The 22,018-nt window shown below is 36.7% G+C and overlaps 3 protein-coding genes across 4 annotated transcripts; 2 read left to right on the top strand and 1 right to left on the bottom strand.

Moving 5' to 3' along the window:
* The first annotated feature begins 154 nt into the window (after positions 1–154).
* On the top strand, positions 155–3,579 carry LOC121785367 (ferrochelatase-2, chloroplastic-like). The gene is made up of 9 exons (XM_042183766.1): positions 155–464; positions 874–1,183; positions 1,261–1,404; positions 1,511–1,612; positions 1,726–1,829; positions 1,923–2,049; positions 2,154–2,306; positions 2,458–2,558; positions 2,871–3,579. The coding sequence occupies exons 1-9, from the start codon at positions 400–402 to the stop codon at positions 3,187–3,189; spliced, it is 1,425 nt and encodes a 474-aa protein (XP_042039700.1). The 5' UTR covers positions 155–399; the 3' UTR covers positions 3,190–3,579.
* Positions 3,580–3,789: 210 nt separating this feature from the next.
* On the bottom strand, positions 3,790–7,872 carry LOC121784686 (far upstream element-binding protein 2-like). Its single transcript, XM_042182884.1, has 6 exons — positions 7,490–7,872; positions 6,817–7,103; positions 6,522–6,614; positions 6,376–6,447; positions 6,138–6,254; positions 3,790–4,954 (listed from the first exon to the last, which is right to left on the bottom strand). The coding sequence occupies exons 1-6, from the start codon at positions 7,776–7,778 to the stop codon at positions 4,001–4,003; spliced, it is 1,812 nt and encodes a 603-aa protein (XP_042038818.1). The 5' UTR covers positions 7,779–7,872; the 3' UTR covers positions 3,790–4,000.
* A 4,550-nt stretch (positions 7,873–12,422) lies between these two features.
* Positions 12,423–15,209, top strand: LOC121783891. Of its 2 annotated transcripts, XR_006046666.1 has the most exons (5): positions 12,423–13,140; positions 13,648–13,700; positions 13,867–14,030; positions 14,159–14,300; positions 14,564–15,209. XR_006046666.1 is itself a non-coding variant. In XM_042182074.1 (2 exons), the coding sequence occupies exons 1-2, from the start codon at positions 14,432–14,434 to the stop codon at positions 14,983–14,985; spliced, it is 438 nt and encodes a 145-aa protein (XP_042038008.1). In that variant the 5' UTR covers positions 14,325–14,431; the 3' UTR covers positions 14,986–15,209. The 2 variants fall into 2 exon arrangements, 1 of the variants encoding a protein (XP_042038008.1); XM_042182074.1 differs by lacking the exons at positions 12,423–13,140; positions 13,648–13,700; positions 13,867–14,030; positions 14,159–14,300 and adding an exon at positions 14,325–14,447.
* Positions 15,210–22,018: the final 6,809 nt, after the last annotated feature.

Here is a 22,018-nt window from a genome sequence, read left to right on the forward strand (position 1 = left end):
ACGATTGTAATTTCTTAAAACTTCATAATAAGTTACTACAAAAAATTAATTGTTTTATGAAATTAGGAAAGTTTGTAATAATACGAAGACTTTTTAGTTTTAAGTTAGCTGGAAACGAACTTAAGGCGGCGTTTGGTTTGTTTAAAATAATCCAGAATTAGTAGGTGAAAATTGAACACGTAGTTAATTTCACCCAATTTTTCTGTAATACTTATGGAGTAGTACTTTATTAAGTCAAGAATTAGAGAAATTTTCACCTTTTCTACCCAATCAAATTGAAAAATCTCGCAAAAACCCTTTCAACTTTTAATCTGCTACCTAATAAATAGGTATATATATATACAGCTTGTTTCTCAACGGATTAAGAGTTTGGAGTGGAGTTGTTGTGAATCGTTGAAAATGGAAGCTGTTGCTGTAGGCTCTCGGATTCTTCCCCAAATCAGTCTTAATCAGAATTCTGAATCGTGAGCATTTTTTGCAAAATTGTGATTTACTGATTTATTATATGTGATTGATTGTTCGTGTTTTCTGGATTTTGTTGTGTTGACGATTGGATCACGTGATTACTTTCATTATGTGTTGGAGCTTAATGCTGGTGATCTTGCTCGATGAATAGGTTTTGGAGATTTCGTTTAGTTGTAATTTTAGCTTTTTGTTTGAAGCAATGGTCTTGTCTATTTCATTGAGGGAAAATATGTGTGTAAATGAGGGTTGATATGTATTGGAAATGTTAAAATTTTAAACTGAATATAGTGGTGAACATGATCTGAAGTAATAATGTATAGATCATGTATATCGATTTGGGATATATTGATGGAATGTTGGTTATGAAAGAGATATATACAAATTTTGAATCACTTTGTTCATTTCCAGGTCCCACCATCATGTTAAATCGAATCCATCTTTCGTTAACACAACCAAACTTTCTGTGGATCGGTGTTCTAGTTCCAGCAACACAAAAAACTCTGTTTCCGGAGGTTTTTCTTTGAGACTTCCGGTGCAGAGGAAGATCATTGTTGGAAGAACACTTTGCTCGACTGGGGTGTGCACGTATCCTGTGGGAGCTTTCGAGTCGCATTCTAACACTGATGAAGAAAAGATTGGAGTTCTGCTTCTGAATCTTGGAGGCCCCGACACCCTAAATGATGTTCAGCCTTTCCTGTTCAATTTGTTTGCTGACCCAGTATGGTTCATGTCGAAACTACGTAGTTTTACCATTTGATTTGACAGTTTTCATATTGGTAATTCTCTGTGTTGCAGGATATTATTCGTCTTCCCAGGTTGTTCCGATTCCTTCAACACCCTTTGGCACAACTGATTTCAGTATTGAGAGCTCCTAAGAGCAAAGAAGGTTATGCTTCCATTGGTGGAGGTTCTCCTTTGCGCAAGATAACAGACGAGCAGGTATCTAGTGCCACAAACAAAGTTTCTTCTTGCCTTCATTGATTTGAATTTTGGTGTTTTTTTTAGGTGGCAGCATCTAATGAATTCTTTCATTCCTCTTCTCTAGGCAAATGCGTTGAAAACTGCTCTTGAAGCTAAGGAGGTTTCTGCTGATGTCTATGTAGCAATGCGATACTGGCACCCGTTTACGGAGGACGCTGTTCGTCAGGCAAGTCACCCAAGTTAAACCAAATAGAAATCTTTTCATATGTTTGCCTAAGGGGTTTGAAATGCCTATTATTTTGAACTTTTGTTGTGGTTGCTCGTTTTGTTTTCTCACAGATTAAGAGAGATGGGATTACAAGGCTTGTTGTGTTGCCACTGTATCCCCAATACTCTATTTCAACAACTGGCTCAAGCGTCCGCGTTCTTCAAGAAATGTTTAGGTAATATGCAGGTTCACTTCATTTATATTATTGAAAAATGAATGCATTCCCAATTTCGTTTCCTCTTTTGACATATTCCACAAAACCTATCAGGAATGATGCACATCTGTCGAGATTACCTGTTGCTGTCATACAGTCATGGTATCAGCGGCAAGGTTATATCAGGTCTATGGCTGACTTGATCGAGGAGGAGCTACAGAATTTCTCGAACCCTGAAGAGGTGGATGATATATCTTTGCTGTAAATATTGATAGAGCATCAAATTTCAGGAATGTGGTTCTATCATGATATAGATAATATTAAAATTTTCTGTCGAAATTGTAGGTCATGATATTTTTCAGCGCCCACGGAGTTCCTGTCAGCTATGTTGAGAATGCTGGTGATCCGTACCGAGACCAGATGGAAGAGTGCATCTTCCTAATAATGCAAGAGCTCAAGTCGAGAGGAATCGGAAATGATCGTACTTTGGCTTACCAGGTTCGTTGCAAATTTCTAATTCTTTTGTGTTTGGCAGCCTGAGGCGAGAATTTCCTTAATTGGATTACATTACTTTATACAATATACACCAAATTTGGTTGAGCAATCTGTGCAATAGAAGTCTGCATAACTTCTCAGCATTTTGTTCCAGAGCCGTGTGGGACCTGTGCAGTGGTTAAAGCCATACACTGATGAAGTTCTTGTTGATCTCGGCAAACGAGGTGTTAAGTCCCTCCTCGCAGTTCCTGTGAGGTATGCATCTCTCTCTCATTGTTTAAAAAGATAAAACAAAGTTTTGCTGGTAGTTACTTCTGCGACATAACACATGCATCATTTAACTCAAAAATCTAAATGTACTTCATCACGGGACAGGAGGGGTTGGGTCTGTTGAGATTTATAAAACGATAGGGGTATTATTATATGTCATTTCACCATTATACCTTCAAAACCGGCATGAAAACAAAAGAATACTAGGACATGTATGTTTGTTAGTTAGGCTCCTGAAAGATATTCCTCACTCCATCACTGCTTCATCTCATCTAATTGCCAAGCTGTTACTTTCAGTTTTGTGAGCGAGCACATAGAAACTCTCGAAGAAATTGACATAGAGTACAGAGAATTGGCTCTTGAATCAGGCATTGTGAACTGGGGTCGTGTCCCTGCTCTCAACTGTACGCCATCGTTCATCACTGATCTGGCTGATGCAGTAATCGAAGCACTCCCTTCTGCTATGGCTATATCCAACTCCACTACCACCACCTCAGACAATGCTGAAAAAGGTTTTGTGGCATATGCTGTCAAAATGATCTTTGGTTCAATCTTTGCGTTCCTTCTGCTATTATCACCTAAACTGATGTCTGCGTTCAAGAGTCGCGTTCTGTAGACGACTTCGATTAACTAAACAAGCGAGAAAGGATCGTTTTAAGATGCGTTAGCAGGTTACCCTTTGAAGGACCCTATGGATACTCTTAACCAGATAGCATAGAATAGGTTATAGTAGTGCCTTCTCATCACTTTGAAAGGTTCTTATTTTGTTACCCTTTTTCTTGTGGGAATCATAAAGGAGATGCTCTGATCGACTGTTGTTTTTGTTTATTGAAGGCTGAAGAGAATATTTCAATAGGAGTACAATTTAGTTGGAATCTTTCTTGTGCTTGTCTTTGTTAGATCAGAGCATCCATGTTTAAGCTTTATTTGTGCTTCTGCAGTATACAAAGATACAGAACAAATTGTTGATTTGTCAATGTAATTGGTCTCTCATTATTTTGCATGACGCCATTTCACAGTGCAACCAAATACTTGATAATGGGCAATATGAATTTTAAAATTAAATTGGTAAAAAAAATGGACATATAATTATTACCTAATTATAAACAATTAAGGGATGAGAAAAAGTAGGAATTAGACAAAACAAATAAGTTATACGAGTATTACAAAAAGTAATATCCCATTCGAAAAAAGTACTTAATTGCAGACAGAAAAATAATCGAAAATAAAATGCCACGAGAAATTTGAATCCACTGATTACAATTTCCAGTTGATGCAATTCAGTAACAAAAACAAGAAACCATTTAAGTCTGTAACAAAAACATGAAACCATCGAGTTGTTGTACACTAGAAACCTAGTCAGAACAATTCAGACGAGCATGACAAACAACAGCAATACGCGCGCACCTCGGTTTCTACTCAACTCATCAGCTGGGGGGAGATGCTTTGGCAGCCCCGGTGGATTGGGCTGCCGCTTGAGGTGAGGTGGCTCCATAGGCACCACCACTGTATTGCGGGGGCTGCTGTTGGCTGTAGCCAGGCTGGGCTGCTGCTGCTGCTGCTGCTGCTGCTGGGTAACCGGACGATGGAGGTCTCTGAGCACCGGAATCAGCATGAGCATAGCTAGCCTGGGCAGGTGGGGGCTGAGAATGGGGATAGCCAGGCTGAGTATACGCACCACCTTGCGCACTAGGTGATTGCTGAGGCTGTGCATAGGCAGCAGCAGGCTGACTTCCTGGTTTTTGAGACTGAGGCGTCGCGTAATTTCCATAAGGTGGTTGGGTTCCATACCCGCCCTGTGCCTCGTAGCCAGGCTGGCTGGGAGCTTGACTGTACGACTGCGCAGATGCATGCGCTTGGTTGGGGTCTCCTTGTGATCCATATGCAGGAGTTTGACCATCGGGTGCTGGATAGGCAGAGTTGTAGCCTTGCTGCTGTTGATCATACCCAGCACTGGGATTCTGTTGTTGCTGGCCGTAACCGGATTGAGCGTGATAACCACCATAACCATCTTGGCCGTAGCCGCCTTGCCCTTGACTGTAGGCGGCCTGACTGTAACTGTAGCCCGAAGCATCAGTCGGAGCAGCAGGGGGAGCTTGTTGTTGCTGGTTGTAATAATCATAGCCACCTTGATTTTGAGCAGCAGTTGATGATTGATCCCAGCCGGCTCTGTACCCACCAGATGCAGGTTGAGGAGGATAACCGGAGTAGGCTGGTTGAGTCATGCCGTATTGTGGTGGACCAGGGTATGCACCGGGTTGGACATAGCCATAACCGGGTTGTTGAGTAGGTGGGCCCGGCTGTGCCCAGTTAGTAGGTGGCCTAGCTTGATAACCTTGCTGAGAATATCCTCCAGACATCGACTGACCTCTCATGCGGTTCTGCACAAATTTGTTATGCCAAATGAACCTAGAACAGATTGTTGCATCGAGACTAGCAAGAATATATAGGATAAGAAATAACGTATAACACAAAAAGCTAAGCAGAGGCACCAAGTAATGTATCAACTTTATATACGATCCAACAAGTAACATATATAACTCCTACACTCATAGAGAATTGCACGAAGACAAAGATTAGACACCTGCATACCGTACTTGTTGAGTCGTGTTATTGGAAAACTCCTGCAGAAGCCCATCCTCTCCCTATTCGAAGTGAATGGGTACAACAAAAATAGCAAATACTATGCATCTATAGCAGAAGAGGACTACAGGTGCATAGGAAAATCCAGTATATACAAGGAAAACTCTATCTAAATAACATGGGATAATCCATGTTATTCAATATTCAGTACAGAAATACAGACATTCATAAAGCCAAGAATATTGTTTTATTCAATATAAATGCCTCGACTCGAAGGTTTTAATTAAAAACTTATATAGAACCAAGATAGGAGAACTAGCAAGATATGTGGTAACACTATTTCAACATTACCTCATTAACTACGTCCCACACTATAACAAAAACATGGAACATGTACCACGGAGTTCTTCCTTGCAGAATGAAGAGCAGCAAAAGCTGAATTCTGCTATCCAAGATTCATTTTGACATGGCCAAAAGGATCTGCAAGTCTCTATATCCAAAATTGGCAAAATAGGGAAGGCAGACAGAAGATATTGCAATTTATCTCAAATATATTCAGCTAGAGATATGACCAAAAATATAAGCGGAGGCTGGAGAGAATTACAGGACTAGTCACTGCTGCTTACAAGTCGGATAGTCGGATACATTTCAAAAAAAATTTATCGATAATGAAATTAATAGTAGGGTAACAGTACCTTCATTAGGAACACAATGACAGAAATAAATATAAGAGTTCAAATTGAGAATAGACAACATGGTTTAACTCAACGATATAACCAAGAAAATTAAATCTCAACAAACACAAGAAGAAAACAATCACACACAAATATCAACATGGTATGATATTAAACATGACGAGTGTGGGAGAGAATCGTGAGATGTTAATGCATAAGCATAAACCAAAGATCTGTGGAATATGGACATATAAAAAGATCTTTTCCATACATTAAAGCACATATAAATGGCAACCATTGAACAAACCTCACTGGTGACTTCTTCAACCATCTGTTTTGCAGCTTCAATTTGTTCACTAGTTCCATCAATCTGCACAGTCCTCTCCTTAGACATATCACCGGGGGGCAGATGCAAAGGTATAACCTGTAGCATATGAGTAAGTATCTTTCAATTATAATGAATTTAACAGCTAGCCGCAGTTTTCATGAAAACCAAGATAAATTATCAACATAATGCATTTGTAAAATAGTTCAGGCTATCCTACCTGGATACGAGCCCCAGTCGTTGCTTGCATACTTTTTATGGTTTCACCTCCTTTACCGATAACAAGTCCCACCTGAAAATATATCCATTGTTAAGGAAACTATGAGGTAAATAACCATATAACCCAATAGGTAGCATCTAGCATACTTTATTATTAGCGATCATCATAACAAATCGCTCAGCCCCAGATTGCGGCCCAGTCAACCGCCGGGAAACTATGCCAGAACCACCTGCATCCGCCTGTTCCAGAGAAAAGCAAACTGTTAATACAAAGAATTGACAAAGAAATCATTGATGAAGGGCACTTAACTTTCTCAAACTTTCACAACCACAGAGCTGACTATTGGAACAAATTTAAAATCAACATGTGGGAGTCCAAATATTCATCCTTAGGTACAGAAGGGGAAAAACACATTGCAAGGCTTTCTAACATGCAGTATACCTCAGAAAGAACATCATTGATCAATTGCTCTGCTTTGGCTATCTGATCCGGAGTTCCCATGAGCTCAACTGCTCTTGAGGTAGAGTTAGGGTCTGCATCCATGTCTCTGGTGATCTGAATCTTAGCTCCTGACTGTTGTTGGAGGTACTTGATAGTCTCGCCACCTTTGCCAATTATCACACCAACCTTTCCATTTGGAATATCAATTTTCTTGCTCAGACCTGGGTGACCATAAGCACTTTGTGCTGGACCACCAAGACCTAAACCTGGGTGTTTGTGGCAAACGCCTAAAACCAAAGAATATAACTAATTTGGTCCATCATCCATCCATTCAGAAAATCTCAATCAAGTAATGATATAAAATCACGAGTAACGCCCATGAATTACCACAAACATATAAAAGTAAAAGAGGACGACTAATATCACTGCTATAAACTCAACAAATGTTGCAAAAATGCCAACAAATATTTCGGAACTCGGTAATTAACATACATAACTATAATTTTCTGGCACCGTAAGATCGATCAAACTGAGTGATCATCAGCATTTCGTACACTACCACCACCAAATACACACACACACTTTACGAGAGCAAATAGAGCGAATTGAACAGAATGTGAGAGACATAAACACAAAACATGATGTGTAAGCTTAATCCAAGAGAAATCCAAACCTGTATCAACAGCGTCATATCCACCACCGGCGCCAGCTCCGTTCTCAACTCTCGCTCTCTTCGAAGGATCGGCGTTGTTCAAAAGCCTCGCAGCAATCTCCTGCACCTTCTGTTTAGCCAGCTCGATCTCGTTCAGTGGCGGCGGAACGTTGTTGTACGAAGGCGGAGGAGCGGCGGAATCGGGCGGCGACGAGAACCCCGTCGACCTGCGCCCCACAGGTGGCGGCGAATCCTCATACTTGCGCTTGTTCGTTTCGCCTCCTGCAGCGTACACCGCCTCATCTGCCATTTCTGCCGGGAAATTCTGGAGATTGGGGCGCGGGTTAGAGAGAAGAGGGGGAAAATGGAGGGATGTAAAAACCCTAGATTGGGTGGGTGAGAGAGAATTATGAATGACGTGGTATATAATTTATTTATAGAGTATGATAAATTAAATTCAGAAAAATGCGGTGAAAATTTATTTGTTCCCCCAAAAAAATTGTTCTAATAGCCCTAGAACTCACCAAAAACACCTTCGGCCACGTCTCTAGGACTTCCCACATCCTGCCAAATCATCATGACTTCCCACAACCCAATAATAGCTTAGCACTAAGACTAGCCGACGCTCTAGCCAATAAAACAAATTCACAAATACGAAATTAAAAAATCGACCATGAATACGGAAAAAAGTGCAATCATTTTATTTCATTAAAAAAATACATAGTGCAACAAAAAAAACATCTCCAAGCTTCACACAGGCGGCCCCCTTCTCACTCTTCGAAGTCCCCTTGGCCATCCCCAGCAGCTCCCCCAGCGACATCCTCGGCGAGGGGTGGCATCCCCATAGCGCGCCTCATATCATGGATGAGGCTCTCCAGAAAGTCCTTGTGTTTGTGGTCTGTTGCCGCGTTCCACTCCTGTATGACCTCGAACATGTTCATGTGCGCTTGCATACGCTCGAGAACGGTGAGAGCGGCACTGGGAGCTGCAGATTGGACCTCCGGGGACCCGCTGGAGGCTCTCCTAAAAAATATTATAGTGAAAAATAGGTGAAAAAATTTAAGTAGAATATGGATCTATTACTAAAAGCAGTAGAAAAAATAAATGAGACAATTATTTAGTAAATGAGCCCAGGATGACTTAAGTTCAAGTCGCGCCCATAACGTTTCGATATGTTGACTGCGTTTCCGATATGGTCTCGGTTTGAGGAGAGGTGTGCTGGGTTACAAACTCATCCCACATCGAATGAGTGAGGGTAGTTGTAACCCAAAAACAATTTCACGCGGGTGTGCTTGACCCAAAACAGACATATCAAATTAATGTGCATTCGACGGTCCTATCAAATGGTAACAGAACTCAAGTAGCTTTGGGTCAGGCCTGGATTAGCCCCGGCGGGGTCGGGCCTTGAAAAACTCGGGTTAGAGTCGAACCCAGGATGACTCAGGGGCCAGGATCAGAACGACACATGTTCGAGTCGGCCCGGAATGACTTGATGTTTCAACTGTGCTCCTGATGTGTCGACTTGAAAGTTGGAAGCATTATATATGTGATGTTCAACTTCAATCAATACGAGGTCTTATGGGAATAACCCAAAAATAAATCCGTGCGAATTGGCTTTACCAAAAATGGACAATATCAAACTAATGTGTTAGTCAACCGTCCTAACAAAAATCACAACAATTTTTTTTTAATGTAATTACCCCCGAAACATGATCATTCAATGACCAAAAGCTCCAAAGGAATCCCTACAACACACAACCCATTGTCATGCTCGGACCACCGTCGTATATGAATCACACGAGGAAATCACCGGTGTGCTAAATTTCAAGTGCAACTCAAACCATTCATGTGCTAATGACGATGGGACATCACAAACTTAACACATAACTCAATGCAACCATGATTCTAGTGCTCCACCCGCCCATAAACACGACTGCGTTGTAGGCGACTGTCTACCTTACTACTATCAATTTTATATTGGCACGACTATAATTTATTTATATTTTCAACCTTTGGAAATGAGTTTTTAGCTTATTACATAGAAATCCGTTCAAAATTGTAGTACTGCCCAGACAAATTCAAAAAATTGTTCCGTTGATACGGAAACCCCAAATTCCTTCCCTCCCTTTGTCTATGGGTTTTAAGTTTGAGTGATGCTAAACCGCCGGCAACCACACAGGGATAAATTAGTAAATTTTGTATGGCAATTAATAGATAAAATATTAATTATAGTTAGTGGATAAGTTGAAATTACTTATATAGCCTTTTCTTTATTTTCTATTATAGAACTCCCTCCATTTTAGTTTGTCAAAGAGAGAGAACGCGTATTTAACTTTTGAACTCAAACCAACATTAATTACTACCCAATTTAATTGCAAAACATTGAAAATTGAATCAAAATAGACAACGCCTTTATCTTGATTCGCATAAAGGAAATTGAGTCTTACAATTTAATTTAGGTACTAAATTTAGGATCTTAATTATTATCAAGAATTTTTAAAAAATGATTAAATTTAACAGTTTGATTGATACTTATATTCAATTGAATCATCCGAGATTTCAATGGTTCTTATATTAAACTGAATCATAATTGAACAGTTTAATTGAATTTTAATTAGATCCAAACGAGTATTTATGCTTTCAGTTAATCTTATATTCATTTGAACAATTTAATTTGATTTAACAATCCAGTCAAACTTGTATTCATTTTAAATTCAATTGATTTTAGATCCAATCGAATGATTGGGAATATTTTGATAGTTGATTCAGTTTAACTACTCAAATGAATATAGGTTTCAACAGTAATAATTTAATTTAATTTAATTTTAAATTTAATTAAATAAATAAGTTGATTAGTTACTAGATTCGGTTTGACAATTAAGTTGAATTTTATATCTATTAAATAATTCAGTTATATCTATATTCATTTTATATTCAAATTATCATAGATCCAACCGAAGGATTCTGATATTTAATTTGAATTGAACTATTTATTGAATATTGGGCTCAATTAAACAACGAGTGTAATTAAATTCAATATAACTAAAATTTAATTGAACAATTAAGTTGAATTTAGATTCAATTTAACAATTCAATTTAGTTTAGATTATTCTTAGTTCAATTAATCTGAAATCCACTTAAAATATTGAGATATATTGGTTATGATTTAACTCGTATACATTCAAATGGATATAATATTCATTTGAGCCTTGAGTTTACTTTTAAATTTAGTACTATAATTAACATTCAAAATCTAAGTTGGAAATTATGATCAATTTAACACTGTTCAAATGTTATCTAAGAAATACAATGTCATGTCAATTAAACAATTCAACTTAACCACGTGCAAGTTACCAGTAATAACAATTACATCTTAATAACATTAAAAAATAATTAATCAAACACTTAATATCATTAAGATTTATTTTGGTAATAAATAATCGAATGAAAAAAATTTACTAATTGATGTATATATTTCTGTATGTACTATTAAATCTTGACAATATTGAAAATTTAATGAATCAAATATTAATGTCATCATAATTTTTTTTACAAACCAAATAGATAGATGAAAATAATTCATTGCTTGATCTATCTATTTCTATGTTAAATCTTACACGCATTACATCTAGTTAATTTAATAAAATACTGATGTCATTAGGATTTCTTTTACAAATTAAGTAGTTGAATGAGATTAATTCACTAGTTGATCTATCTGTTTTGTATATCAGATCTTAACCATTAGGATTCTTTCATAAACCAGACACTAATGTAATTAAAATTACTTTTACAAATAAAACCATTGATGAGAATAATTTACTAAATAATCTATCTAATTTATGATATTAGACTTAAGCACATTAAAAAGTTATTCAAACAAACATCATTAGGATTTGTTATTACTTATTAGGAACGAACCCCTCTTAATTTGCATACCAATAAGAATTTAAGATATTATTCGATTAACTATCTCTAATCTTATTTTCAGTTTTGACTCAACAAATTTAATACTATAAAGTAAAATATAACATTCGAGTTTATAATTTAATACTTCCTCCGTCTAAAGATAATTGAGTCGTTTTTTTTTGCATTTGTTTAAAATGATGTTAAAGTGAAGATACAGTAAAGTAGGTTAGAGAATAATACGTAGATGAATATTATCTACGTTATTTTCTTTCTTACTTTACCATTTCTTCACTTTGACTATTTATTTAGTAGTAGTATTTTTTTCAAATCGAGAGCAAAAAAGAAACGACTGAACTATATTGGAACGAAAGGAGTAATATATTTTAATTTAGAAGCTCTAACTGCTCTAAAAGTTAAATTAATATAATATTATATCAATTTTGAAAAAACTTAGATTCATTTATATTTTATCATAATATAGTTCAGAATATATACATTTAATAGCTTAGAATTTAAAATTACTAGGTATTATGTCATACACGATTTTTTGAACAAATATGAAATCCATGAACTCTTGAATATAATATATACGTCATTTCTATCCCAATAAAGTTTAAAAATATTAAAATGTATCCTGCTCAACATTTAATTGCTATATTTGATGTGCAACTCAATTCTTACAAGAGGCGCGAACTCTATAACAAGAAAATGAATGAGAGGAAAAAGATGAAAGTATATTAAAATTAGAGGGAAGAAAAGTTAGAGGCGGCAATTTGCTCAAAATAATAGCTAAGGGTATAAAAGTAAACTGAAATTGGCAGTGAACCGGATAGTGGAAATAAACCGGTTTTTCTCTATTAACTTAATTTATGGCCAGCCATAATGTGGCTACATAGCTTTTCCCTTTAAGTTTAACATTCCTTTCAAGCATAAACCCCTCCAAAATCATCAGTTCCAATTCCCAAATTTGAATTCTCTCCCGGAATTTTACGTTTAATGTGTACATTGCCCTGCAGATTCCCGCCACTATGAACTCTCAGAAACAAAATCAGGATTCCATGTTGAGAGAATCGATCAAGCACTTCTTCACTTCATACCACACCGGCAGCTCGGATTTCTCCTCTTTCGAGTCCATTTTCTTCTGTTTGATCCAGACAATGCTCGACCCCCCACTCGAAATCACTTGGTTCTACGCCGCAATCACATTTCACACCGCAAAGCGGAACAGCCCTTCCTCTAGGGTGCTGATATCTAAGGATTTATTGAGATTATTCATTCGGTGCTCTAATTTGAGCAGCGCACCGAAGAAGATCGCGCTGCTGGCCCCTGTTGTATATGATTTGTACAGTATTGTGTGTGATACTCGGGCGATTGAGCCGCACGAGAGGATTGAGGTTGGGAAATTGGTGGAGAATATGGTTTCCCACGTGATGGTATCGGCTGGGGTTTACAATTACGGGAGCGAGGATGTCGAGTGTGATAACGCTGTGGTGTGTTTCGAGGATTTGGTCCACATTTGGACTACTGACCGAGGTGGGGGGGAGTTGCAACTTTGGCGAAGCTTTGAGGACGTTCTTCCCTCTTTTGAGTGACGGAACTTGGAAGAGGATGAATGCTGGTTGTGGGATGCGGGAGCTCGTGGGGATTGTTCTGTTGGAAGTGTTCTTTCTCAGGCTTTACATGAGTTTTAGTTCCGGGATGAGTACAGAGGATATCCTGAAGGATACACGAGACCAAGCGGTTCAACCGGAACATCTACTTTTTAGGTGATAATTCCTCTTATTTACCACTATATGAGCAGCAGATAAACTTCTCAAGCTAAGTATTAGATCATAACATGAATATTGCTCTTCTTGTAGTATATATATTTATTTCTTTAAGGTGTACTGTTGGTATCTGACAACAGTGATAGCTTGATTTAGAAAATCAATCTTAATGATGCTTGAAGATAGTGTCCGGAGTCATATAGACATGATTCATTTACTAGCATATTATTTGTACATTACTTTATGCTTCTGGACAAAACAAAAAATGAATGCTTCAGTGTGGTAGCTTCCAGTTCTGTTAATTCTCTTCTGCATCAGCAGGCAACCCAAACACGATGCTAATTCTCTTGATTATTTTGAAGGATCGGGTTTCTAAACATGCTTGCAAAATGTCAAATTACACATTCATATAAATCTGTCAATATTCCTGTCATAACAGCAGTCCTTGTCATGTTTGGACAAATTTACTCTGATTTGCTATCTGACAAGAGTGTTGCTCCTCACCAGATATGCTCCTCAAGATTCTGTCAGGACCCACCTTGCCTATTGTAGCCTCAATGGTACTTCTATGCATTATTTCAATTATAAGAACTTGTATCAACTGTACATGTACAACCATTCAAGAGGAATAGCCTCTTTAGTTTTGTTTCAGGATAAATAGCTAGGCAGTAAAGAATTAGCATAAAATCTCTCTATTCGGTGAAACTAATTCTATAATTGCTGCAGAGCCATGTAGATGGAGTTCTTCTACATAAAGTGTTATATGATGCTGTTATTTTGGTCGACTATCCATTTCATTCCGGGAGGTGGGTCCAGTCATCTGTCAGTCAATTGAAGAAGTTGGCTCTAGCATGGGTGTTGGCTGTTGACCACGCCATTGAGTTTGCTAGGTACTGACTAGTGCTTTTGTCCAATACTCAACATTGTATCTAACCACGTACAGTAATGGTATCTTATTGCTGATAAATGATATCTAAAAATGAATATGCAAATTTTGCTGAGGACATGGCTGCAACAGATCAACCTCGGGCCGTTTCTTACCTTATTGCTTTCAGAGAATGTCAATTGGTGGCTGAGTTAATAAAGTGGGTCTGTAACCAAGCTATAATTTTTTTACTTTAATACCATACCCGACATCACCAATCCCAGAGCTCTAATCCGTGAGTCATCTCATCTCTTATACTCCTTGTTGTACTTCAGCTTTCCGAGGTTTATCGTTGGTAATTTTAACATTTGGAGCTCACTAACAAGTACAAAGTGAAATTTTCAGTCTCACTTAGAATAATCACTGATGGGGAATCTCTTTGGTCAGTTAAACTGAAAAACAAATTGAAGCTACCAGCATAATCTTTTTAGTTCTAGGCAGTTGTTGCAATATTTCAACTATTATATTTGATGTATAACAGAAAGTTACTATATGCAGAGTGGCTATTTGTCCTTAATGGTCAGGGGATTGATATATTCGATCATAGCTTGAAAATGCTCTATGCAAAGGCAGTGGAGAGTGGGCCACCTGAACTCACACTACGTACAGGTAATCTCAATGTGTGTATCACTGATCTCAACACGAGTGGTGAAAGCGAGGACAGAAAAATGGGCAATGAGCCTGACAACGGTGCTCTAGGGGGGCTTTGCCCGGCAAGCGCGAAAAATGGCAGTGGCAGAAAGCGCAAAGAGGCTCTGAGTGGTTCACGCAAACAACAGGTGAAGCAGGTCAAGCTCGATCATCTTGGAAGTGCTGTTAGGAACAATTTCTTATCTTTATCCAGTGGCGGTGGACCAGATAGCGGCGCCGTCTTGGTTGAGAACATTGCCTCCGATGATGACATGGACCTCGCAGGATGAGTTTCCGTGCAGGATGGTGGATTTGGCCTTGTTCGTTGCAACCCAAGTGTCGGCCTCTTCTTTCACAGGTGATGTGAAAATACAAGGACCATAACTATGTTACTTTGTGTACTTCAAAAAAAACATGAGACTTGACATGATGCTATGCCATATGAAACCTGCTTAAATTTTCTCTTGCATTTGTGGGATTTCATGTTTTGCTCTATCTATATTGAGTTTTATCATCTTTATTTTCTACTTTGTTTTGCTTTATTATTGTGATTATGTGTGAGAGAGTTGCTTAGGTTTCTGTTTGATGATCAATTTCTGTGCTACTTCTTTCTCATTTTCAATGTTTTATTGTTTGTGGGTAAACTCTACTCTTACTTACTGGTGAATGAATGGTGCCTTTTGAAAAAAGCACACACATTTGTGTATGTGTGTGTTATTAAAAGCTTGAGAGTGAGAGAGAGAGAGATGTGGCCTTGGATCGTGAAATCACACCCACCTCTGTTTTTGTGTGCACTCATTCAATCTTAATTATATTCCATTCAATCTTTAAAACTCAGCATTTAAAACTATTTATATGTTTTCATTTTGCTACCATTCCAGATTTAGGTTTATATTAAATCATTTGATTGATGTCACGCAAATAAGTTATATCGGAGCGAAATCTTGATTGGTTGCAAAATCAGGACAAATCGATAGCTTAGTAATTTATAGATAGATTTTTAAATTGGTATGGAAAATTTGGTTTTGTAAAAGTTTATAAATTTAGGTACAGATTACCTTTTTTATATTACTACAACATTCTAGCCCTTTACATCATATACTTTAACTCAAAGCTTGAGAAATTTAAGGATTTGGTTTTGAAGTTTGATTCCTAGAAACATGATGAAGTTTTAATACAATGATGTTTTAGATTAACTAGATTTGAATAAGCTAAATTGAGTTAGTTGTATGTGGATTTTTGTTTGTGTGAAGTTGATTTTTAGTTACCACTGTGATTCATTTTTCACCTCTAAAATAAAAAAAAATTAAAGCATTTATTATGAAAAATGGTACCTGCATCATATACAATTTACAAATATAATATAGCGAGATAAATACTGGAGTATATTAATTAGGCAGCATCAGTTATTGATATATGCAGTACTCCTATCTGTCAAAATTAATGGCGAGTTATGTGAAATCAGTTAAAATAAACTACATTGATAAATAAATTAATAATGAGACATGAAATCAAATACTTCAACGAGATTAGGACGAAATACAAAATTTGTATGATGTAATCATTAACACTAGAACTAAAGCTTGTAGTATGAAATCATTTCAATATTTTTTTAGTATTTCAAATATTTCATTAACTTTGAAAGTTGTGGCCTTTGGTAGACCAAGAATAAGTTTAATTACGTCATTATTCCAGATTTGAATAATTCAATAGTTTAAGAAAAAATAATGTAATAATAGTACTGAGAATAGATCTACCGACACCCACCCAAAATCTGCATTTATAGATTATCATCATATATTTAAATAGTCAAATCTGAAATCTAGTTATACTACATTATTTGTCCCATCACTTGATAAAAGTGATGAAGGAAAAAATTATAAGAATTCATTATTTTGTAGAAGTTGAATATCAGGTAAAATAAATAAATAAAATACTTAGTAGAAATAATAGTTTCGTTCACGAGTCTTAAATTATTTCGTGGAATTTATATCCATTTCCATTAAGAATTTGTCACTTCATATCAACTAAGTTTATCAAATAAGCTACTACCTCCGTTCCACATTAAGTGTCACATTTAACGTGAGCACGAGTTTTAAGAAATGTAAAAAAAAAGTGGATTCAATAATGTCACGCCCGCCCACCCCAGGGGTGTTACAAACGAGGCGATCGTGACCAAGGGACAAACATTAACAATAGCATTTAAGGATAACAGTTCATAAGAAAGGCTCAATTAGCTTAAAAGAATAATATATATCAGAGTGTATGATACACAGAGTGCAAACTCGACTTTAGCTCCAAACAAATGGGAAAAGCTCGAATAAAATAAGAGTGTCTTTTCAACAATCAGCAACTCGAGATAAAATTTTCGAGCACAATACTTGGCGAAAGAAACCATATTCAGCGGAAGCATTTCGAGAGTAGAATAATGTCATGTATGAAGACACAACATATTCTGAAACTTTCATAGACATCTTCTTCACTTTTATGCTCAACATCGTCCGCCGTCATCACTGCTCCACCTGCACATTTTTAAAAGAAATGCAGGGCTTGATTTTCGAAACCGAGCTTGAGAAGGGTATTTTTGGAAGCATCGAGGTGGGCTTTATATCCAACACATTAAGTGTGGATAAATTATCAAATATATGAAATAATTTTTGTTTGATAAAATCGCACTTACTTTCTTTTCAAATGTTATCATGCCATAAATGATTTGTTTTATGATGCCTATCTGTTTGGCTATGCCAAAAGAATGAACAAATCGAATTCGGACTCCAATAGGACCAAGATCCTATTCGAGTTAGTGTGCACAAAGGAATGGACCGTGTGTCATCGTAAGGGTTGGCCGGTCAATGTGATCGTGGAAGGTGGCCACCTTCCCGACACACTATGAATTATCAGATATGGCGGATTACAAGAATGAACTTAGTCTGATCAGACAAACTTTATGAAAATGAACTTAGTAAGCTCGGGCCTTTAGGAAAAAAAAACCCCGTGTGTTACTGCTATGGCATGATGACAATGACTTTTTATTATATGTGTAACTTTCGGCAATGTGTTCACTGAGTACCCCGTACTCAGCCCTGTATGTATTTATAAATGTGCAGGTTGAGCTGATGATGAAATGGTGGCTGAGTGGAGTTGGTGGTTGTCTCACATCTTTTGTAGGATTTTCTGTGGCATATGTCTTCACACATATCGCCGTGTTTTGCAACTTCTTCCGTTGTGCCTCGTTGTATTAATTTGTACTAAATAGGTCACAAGGACAATACTTTGTTTGAGATGACGCTCCGCAAACTCTCTTTTGGATTGTATAATCCTTCATATTGTCTTATGAACCTTTTCTGTCTTATCAAGAAGTGTTTGATGCTCCATTATCCTTATCCCCTTTCTATCCCCTCTTCTTATTCCCCTCCCCTAGTCACGTTTCCCCGAGCATTGCTATCCTTAGCAAGGCGCGGTCGTGACAGAGTGTTTATGTTTCAAAAATGTGTTATGAGGAAAAAATAAAGTTGAAAAGGTTATGTCAAGCCATATTTTGTTTTGGAACTATGCCTATCTGACTGAAACGATGAATGGAATGGATTGATGGGAGACCGTGGGAGGTAACCACTTCCCCGGCACTTGAATGTTAAGATATGATGAATGATGAAAGGAATGATGAATGATGAAAGGAACGATGAATGATGAATGGACTGATGAATGAACAAGAGATAGTGAAATCGGGTTTGTCAGATACGGCATATGTTCAAGGAAAATAGATCGAAAGATCGCTTTTGAAAAAGGAAAAGAAAAATGTTTAGTGTTCTCGGACTTTTCCTAAAATCTCGAGTTCACTCAAAGAGTGGCTTGACAAAATCTGTTTTTATAAATATATTTTCGGCACGTGTCCACTGAGTACACCAAGTACTCAGCCCTGCATTTGTTTTAAAAATGTGCAGGTTGAGCAGTGATGACGGCGGACGATGTTGAGCATAAAAGTGAAGAAGATGTCTATGAAAGTTTCAGAATATGTTGTGTCTTCATACATGACATTATTCTACTCTCGAAATGCTTCCGCTGAATATGGTTTCTTTCGCCAAGTATTGTGCTCGAAAATTTTATCTCGAGTTGCTGATTGTTGAAAAGACACTCTTATTTTATTCGAGCTTTTCCCATTTGTTTGGAGCTAAAGTCGAGTTTGCACTCTGTGTATCATACACTCTGATATATATTATTCTTTTAAGCTAATTGAGCCTTTCTTATGAACTGTTATCCTTAAATGCTATTGTTAATGTTTGTCCCTTGGTCACGATCGCCTCGTTTGTAACACCCCTGGGGTGGGCGGGCGTGACAAATAAGTTAGTGGATTATGAGTCTCATTTATATATATATTAGTTTTATAATAAAATGTGAATAGAATTAGTTGGTGAAATGTGTGGTCCACTTACCATTTATGATAAAAGTGAAATGTGACTCTTATTGTAGGACGGACCGAAATGACAAAATGTGACCCTTATTAGGACGGAGGTAGTAATTATTAATATTACTATTTACTTATTATAATTATTTGGAGTATTATATAGTCATCAGATAACGGAAAATACATACTAATTAGTCGTGACTGAGGAATGATCTCGTAAGTATTTTATAATACGAAATTATTAGAATTATTTAGTCCTAATTAATATTAGTGCTCAACCAAAAAGTCTTTGGTTGGTAAAGGTGGTTGTTTCAGATATAAAATAGGCTAAAAAGTTTAATGAAAATGATTTATGCTATTCCCTTGCACGCCATTGTATAATAAATATTTATTGCTATTTTATTTTGGTAGGGGGAAGACATAAATTCATTTTTATTGGAAAATACATATATTTCTTTGAATTAAATGGCCTGAATCCTTACGGATATAGAACTATAATAGTAACATTTAATTAATAGGATTTCTTTATTTGAAATATTTAATAATTTTTTGATACTCATTAATCATTATATGTGGTTCCTGAATTCATAAAGATTACAATCTATTTATAGCGTATTAAAATTTCAATTTAATTAATTAAACTTGAGGCGATGTATATTTTAACCTTAATTATATCTTTATTTAATTAATTCTCCAAATTTGACCCACACACCTTCAAGAAAATAAATGATTGACCTCACGCATATAGGGGTTCTTGAAACTTGAGATTGAAAATAGAAAATAAAAAATAAAATCAATACAATGCTGAATATTTTTCGAATTTTAAAAATATAATTTCAGCTGGATCCAAAAATGACAATCTCCCACGTAAAATGGATACGCGTATACCTCGAAAGTCAATATTTAATGTGCTCAGATATTAGTACTATTTATAATCAAATTTAATTTATAAACTATAGTAATAAAATATATTTGTAAGTCAGCCCAAGTCATTGGGATTCAATAACATATTGGGGTCTTAAAACATAGATTAAAAATTTGCAAGTGCATCTATACCAATAACTAAATCACATAAAACTATTAAGCAAATTGACTTTTTGTATTTTCCAATAGTCACAACGTTAGTAAATACTTGAAATATTATTTTGGAATGATATATTAAAAGGCTAAAATGCTTTTGAAGGTAGTAATAGTAAATCAATGCATTAGGTTGGTAGGTTATTGAGAGGACATTGGAACTTATGATGTACACTATAACAACTAAACTATAGTCAAAGATTCTAATCTCTAGAAGCATATGCATATCAACAAACTTAAATTATTTTTGATAATGAAAATAGAAAATTAATGTAAGATAACTACAAAGACAATAATCCATGAGAAACTACAACATATATATCAAAAGCAAAGGGGGCAGACTTAAGCAAAATATATAAATTAATAAGAAGTTGTTTTGTTATATAAATTAATAAGAAGTTGTCTTGTCCTATTTTAGTTTGTGACAATATATATTACGCCTCTATGTACCTGAAAAGTATGAATATTTGGTTTGACACGAGTTTTAATGCACGTATAATAATATAATACTAATTATTAAAGTAGGAGAGGGATAAATGGTAGTGTAAATAGTGTTAAGAGCATCCACATCGGCGAGCACAAGCTCGTCCGTCCGTCCGTGCCAGCGAGCAGGCGACGTGACAGCTTCCTATTGGCCAACGGCATAGCCGTTGGCAATTTAAATTATTATTATTTTTTTTAAAAAAATAGGATTTAATTAAAAATCTGATTAAAAATTAAAAAAAATTCCCACTTCCCAAAAAATTATATCCTTTTTCTACCCACTTTTAATTTATTTTTCAATTTTCCCCCAAAAATACACATTTTCACTTATAAATACCCTCACTTCCACACCAAAAATTCACACCACACTACACAATTCTCATCTAAATTCTCTCATTTCCATTCTCAATTCTCAATCTTTCTTTCACTCTTACTCTTACAACAAAACAATGTCCGGCCACGGCGGTCACCCCCCGGCTCCCACGGTTGGAACCCCGATTGGTTCGGTTCATAACCGTTTCCTAGTCTGGAAACGGAATATTCGGCTCCTCCAAACGGTCAAGGTCGGTATCCCTATCCGACGCCGGCTCCGAAGACGTGGCTAGCCAACTTGCCGGAGCTAACTTGGGTAGCCCCGACGCCGGTCTGAGCGGTTCCCAACGCCGACCGCAAGGAAGGAAGAAGGCGGCGACCAACCGCCGTCGCGCCGCGACTCCATCCGCCCCTGCTCCCGCTCCCTATGTGCCAACTCAACCCCCCACCAACTCGTTGTGAGGGGGTTTTGGCCCAACTCAATTTGGCCGATAGGTCAAATATGACCACCGAGCAACTTCGATCGCATGTGGCGATGATACGGGGTCTCCAAAGAACGTTGAGGGTTTTGCCGGATGATGACTAGTCTTCCACGGGGGCATTTTTACGCTTAAATTACGTAATTTTTATTTTTTAGGAGTTTAATTATGTAATTTTTATTTTTTAGGATTTAAAGTATGTAATTTTTATTTTTTAGTATTTTAATTATGCAATTTTTATTTTATAGGAATTTAATTATGTAATTTTTAATTTTTTTATAATTTGTAATATTATTCCGGATATTTTTAATGTATTTTATTTTTGTGGAAATATTTTTATTTAAATTGAATAATGGAATGGTGGGACCCTTGTGCTCGTCATTGCTGAAGAGCACGGATGTGGGTGTTGTGCTCTTGCCTAAAAGCAGACAGAAAAAGTGGGGCCGAGCCCACATCCGTGCTCGTTGGCAAGAGCACAGATGTGGATGCTCTAATGGAGAGTGGACTCCACATTATTAATAGTGCAGTGATGGTATAAGTTGTAATTAAATAATGTATAGAGGTAATATG

This window comes from Salvia splendens, chromosome 21 (genome assembly GCF_004379255.2).
Source record: "Salvia splendens isolate huo1 chromosome 21, SspV2, whole genome shotgun sequence".
NCBI classification, from domain to species: Eukaryota; Viridiplantae; Streptophyta; class Magnoliopsida; order Lamiales; family Lamiaceae; genus Salvia; species Salvia splendens.

Coding starts and splice junctions, on each gene's coding strand:
- LOC121785367 (XM_042183766.1), top strand. CDS start 400: ATGGAAGCTGTTGCTGTAGGCTCTCGGATTCTTCCCCAAATCAGTCTT. Junction 1,613..1,725: donor CGGAGGACGCTGTTCGTCAG/GCAAGTCACCCA, acceptor GTTTTCTCACAG/ATTAAGAGAGATGGGATTAC. Junction 1,830..1,922: donor GTTCTTCAAGAAATGTTTAG/GTAATATGCAGG, acceptor AAAACCTATCAG/GAATGATGCACATCTGTCGA.
- LOC121784686 (XM_042182884.1), bottom strand. CDS start 7,778: ATGGCAGATGAGGCGGTGTACGCTGCAGGAGGCGAAACGAACAAGCGC. Junction 6,448..6,521: donor TGATGATCGCTAATAATAAA/GTATGCTAGATG, acceptor ATATATTTTCAG/GTGGGACTTGTTATCGGTAA. Junction 6,255..6,375: donor CGACTGGGGCTCGTATCCAG/GTAGGATAGCCT, acceptor CATATGCTACAG/GTTATACCTTTGCATCTGCC.